This window comes from Chiloscyllium plagiosum, chromosome 5, assembly GCF_004010195.1.
Source record: "Chiloscyllium plagiosum isolate BGI_BamShark_2017 chromosome 5, ASM401019v2, whole genome shotgun sequence".
In the NCBI taxonomy this organism is placed as follows: Eukaryota; Metazoa; Chordata; class Chondrichthyes; order Orectolobiformes; family Hemiscylliidae; genus Chiloscyllium; species Chiloscyllium plagiosum.
The window spans coordinates 116,700,579-116,704,044 of record NC_057714.1 but is presented as its reverse complement, the minus strand read 5'-3'; the positions used below and the strand labels follow the sequence as shown (position 1 = coordinate 116,704,044).

At 45.1% G+C, this 3,466-nt stretch overlaps 1 protein-coding gene across 4 annotated transcripts in view; it reads left to right on the top strand.

The window, feature by feature from the left end:
- Positions 1–3,466, top strand: part of gfus.1 (GDP-L-fucose synthase, tandem duplicate 1) — a 31,690-nt gene that overhangs the window by 3,320 nt on the left and 24,904 nt on the right. For all 4 annotated transcript variants that reach the window (XM_043690876.1, XM_043690875.1, XM_043690874.1 and 1 more), the window contains exons 2-3: positions 2,112–2,271; positions 2,900–3,014. In XM_043690876.1, coding sequence (XP_043546811.1) covers positions 2,114–2,271; positions 2,900–3,014 — 273 coding nt within the window. In that variant the 5' untranslated portion in view covers positions 2,112–2,113. The remainder of the gene's footprint in view (positions 1–2,111; positions 2,272–2,899; positions 3,015–3,466) is intronic.

Here is a 3,466-nt window from a genome sequence, read left to right as displayed (position 1 = left end):
TCCCACCTGTCCAAGGATGGGGGGGGGCGCCTGTATCCCACCTGTCCGAGGATGGGGGGGCGTCTGTATCCCTCTTGTCCGACGAGTGGGGGGTGTCTGTATCCCACCCGTCTGAGGAGGGAGGGGTCTGTATCCCACCTGTCCGTGGGGGAGGGTTGGGGAGGTTCTGTATCCTACCTCTCCAAGGAACGTGTATTTTGCCTGAGGTAGGGGTCTGTGTTTCACCTGTCGATGGGATTGTATCTTTTGTGAGGCCTTTATTAAAATCTTAGACATGCTGCACAGAAACAGACCCTTGGGTCCAACTTGTCCATGCCAACCAGATAGCCTAAATGAATCGTCCCATTTGCCAAAATTTAGCCGATATCCCTCTAAACCCTTCTTATTCATATACCGATCCAGGTGCCTTTTAAATGTTGTAATCGTACCAGCGTCCACCATGTCTCCTGGCAGCGCATTCCATACACTCACCATCCAATGCTTGAAAAAGATGCTCCTTGGATCCTTTTTAAATCCTTCCCCTCTCACCTTAAACCTATGCCCTCTAGCTTTGGACTTTCCTACGGAATTGACCTTGCCTATTCACCCTATCAATGCCCCTCAACATTTAATGAACTACTATATGGTCACTCCTCAATCTTCTACACTCCAGGGAAAATAACCCAGTCTATTCAGCCTCTTCCTATAGCTCAAACCCTCCAACCCTGGCAACATCCTTATAAATCTTTTCTGAACCGTGTCAAGTTTTACAACTTTCTGCCCTTTGGTATAAGTATGACTATTTTTCCCTGTTGGGGGTAGTAAATGGGTGTGACTTGCTGTTCTGATTAACATTTATCCTCCAGTGAACAGCATGAAAATAAATTCTGATTGTCACATTGCTGCATAGAGGTTGCCTGCCACTGTTCTGCCGCTTGTGTTACAATCTCAGGTGCTATTAACACCAGACAAATCCTGGCCTAATGGACTGTAGCTGTATCTCTGTTGATTCTGGAGATTAGTTACTAAACACATGAATAAAGTAAAAGCATGAACAGTGTTACACTAGACATAAGGTTGAAAATATTTCATCACAAACACCAGAAAATTATCCAGACTCTCATTATCTCTGTCACCCAACAAAATCTTGACAACACGAAAACCTGTGGAGTTCCTGCCTCAGGCAACTGTCTGTGTGGAGTTTGCACATTCGATCCGTGTCTACGTGGGTTTCTTCCGGGTGCTCCGGTTTCCTCCCGCAGTTCAAAAATGTGTAGGTTAGGTGAATTGGCCTTGCTAAATAGCCCATAGTGTTAGGTGAAGGGGTAAATGTAGAGGAATGGGTCTGAGTGGGTTGCTCTTCGGAGGGTCGGAGTGGACTTGTTGGGCCGAAGGGCCTGTTTCCACACTGTAAATAATCTAATCTAATCTAATCAGTTACCGTGACCTCCAGACTGAGACTTCTTGTTCAGGCCAGCACAGCTGCAACCAGTGAACTTCTGCACATTCTCAAAATGCTTTTACATCAGCTGATATCTCTTTCCCGTAAAGACCTAAAAAAACTTAAAAGTAAACTCATTGTTACTTTAACTTCAGAGGAAACACAAGTTCCGTCAGCTCAGTTCCCCGCAGTTTTGTGGGATTTCTCACTGGAGAGCTTAACAGTCCTGCCTTCACAATCTGGCACATACATATACACCGACTGTATGTATGTATATACACTGACTGACTCCCGTCTGGGTATCTCTGTGTCTCTCTGAAGAGCCATAGCAGAGTTTTCTACCTTTTCTGAACATACTAAATTGTTAAAGCCCATCCCTTCTCAGGTTGTTAAAAATTTTTAAAGATGTAAAAATTACTAAGAAGTTAAAAATGCATGTAAGGCCACCAAACATCCTGACACCAAGCCCACAAGAATAATCTTTTTTTAAGAAAAAACCAGGTCACTTCCTTCTTAACACTAAATAACAATTAACGTTATGCATTATTCCTGACACTAATTCAAATTATGACTAAACTTTGCCAGTAAAGGTACCTAGGGTGTGCTGAGGTGTTATAGCCACGCACTGTCCTGGGTGGTGAATGTGTTCTAAGTGCAACTGAGATCAGGCCGTCTGTTTCTGAAATTACAGAAATGGCAGATGGGGAAAGGATGGGAATGAAAAGCAAGAGGATCCTGGTGACCGGAGGCTCAGGTTTGGTTGGTAAAGCCATTGAGCAGCTGGTGACAGAGGGCGAGGGACAAGCAGACGAGGAGTGGATCTTCCTGTCTTCAAAGGATGCGGATTTAACGTGAGTGGATGTCACAGGGCGTGCTGATGATATCGGTCTGCAATCATTCATTTTCTTATCCCTACAATGTGGAAGCAGGCCATTTGGTCCATCAGGTCCACACCAACCCTCTGAAGGGCATCCCACACAGACCCACCCTTCTGTTCCTGCAATCCAGCATTTCCCATGGCTAATTCACCTATCCTGCACATCTTTAGACTCTTCTTTGTTCCCCTCCCACCAGCTCTTTATATTACCTCTCATCATTTCATTTCTCCCTACTGGAGGACAGTTCATGCTTAGGCAGCCTTTTAAATTAATTTAAGGGATGTGAGCATTAGGGACATCACTACCATCTGGAAGGACAAGGGCAGCAGATACATGGGAACACCAGCACCTTCAAGATCCCCTTTAAGTCACTCACCGTCCTGACTTGGAAATATATCGCTGTTCCTTCAGTGTCACTGGAACAAAATCCCTCCTTAACTACGCTAAATGGACTGCAGTGGTTCAAGAAGGCAGCTCTTGAGAGCAACTAGCGACTGGCAATAAATGCTGGGCGCAGCCACTGACACCCATGTCCTATGAAGAAAATCCAGGAATGGTGGGATTCATTCTAGACATGTAAAGTCTTTTGTCTTTCCCTCAGAAATGCTGCAGAAACCAGTGCATTGTTCGCTAAATACCAGCCCACACACGTCATTCACCTGGCAGCCATGGTGGGTGGACTCTTCCGGAACATGAAATACAACCTGGATTTCTGGGTAAGTGGCAGTTTGTTCCAGCACTGTGTCTGACCAATGCAGTCGGGAGTGAGAGGAACATACAATCCCCTGGGCATGAGTTATTTTTTGGCTCCAGCTGTTAGGAAGGATGTGAAAGCTTCAGAGAAGGTGGAGAATGTATTGATTAGAATTCCAACTTCCAGGAGTAAAGCACTATCATTACCTGGGAAAACTAGAGAGGCGGAGGCTGTTTCCCCTTGGCCTCAAGAGAAGGCGAAGGAGAGATTTAATAGAGGTGTTTAAAATTAGAAGGGGTTTGATAGAAACCATTTCACTTTATTGACACGAACTATGCAGATAAGTTTCAGAGGTAAAAACAATGACTGCAGATGCTGGAAACCAGATTCTGGATTAGTGGTGCTGGAAGAGCACAGCAGTTCAGGCAGCATCCAAAGAGCTTCAAAATCGACGTTTCGGGCAAAAGCCCTTCA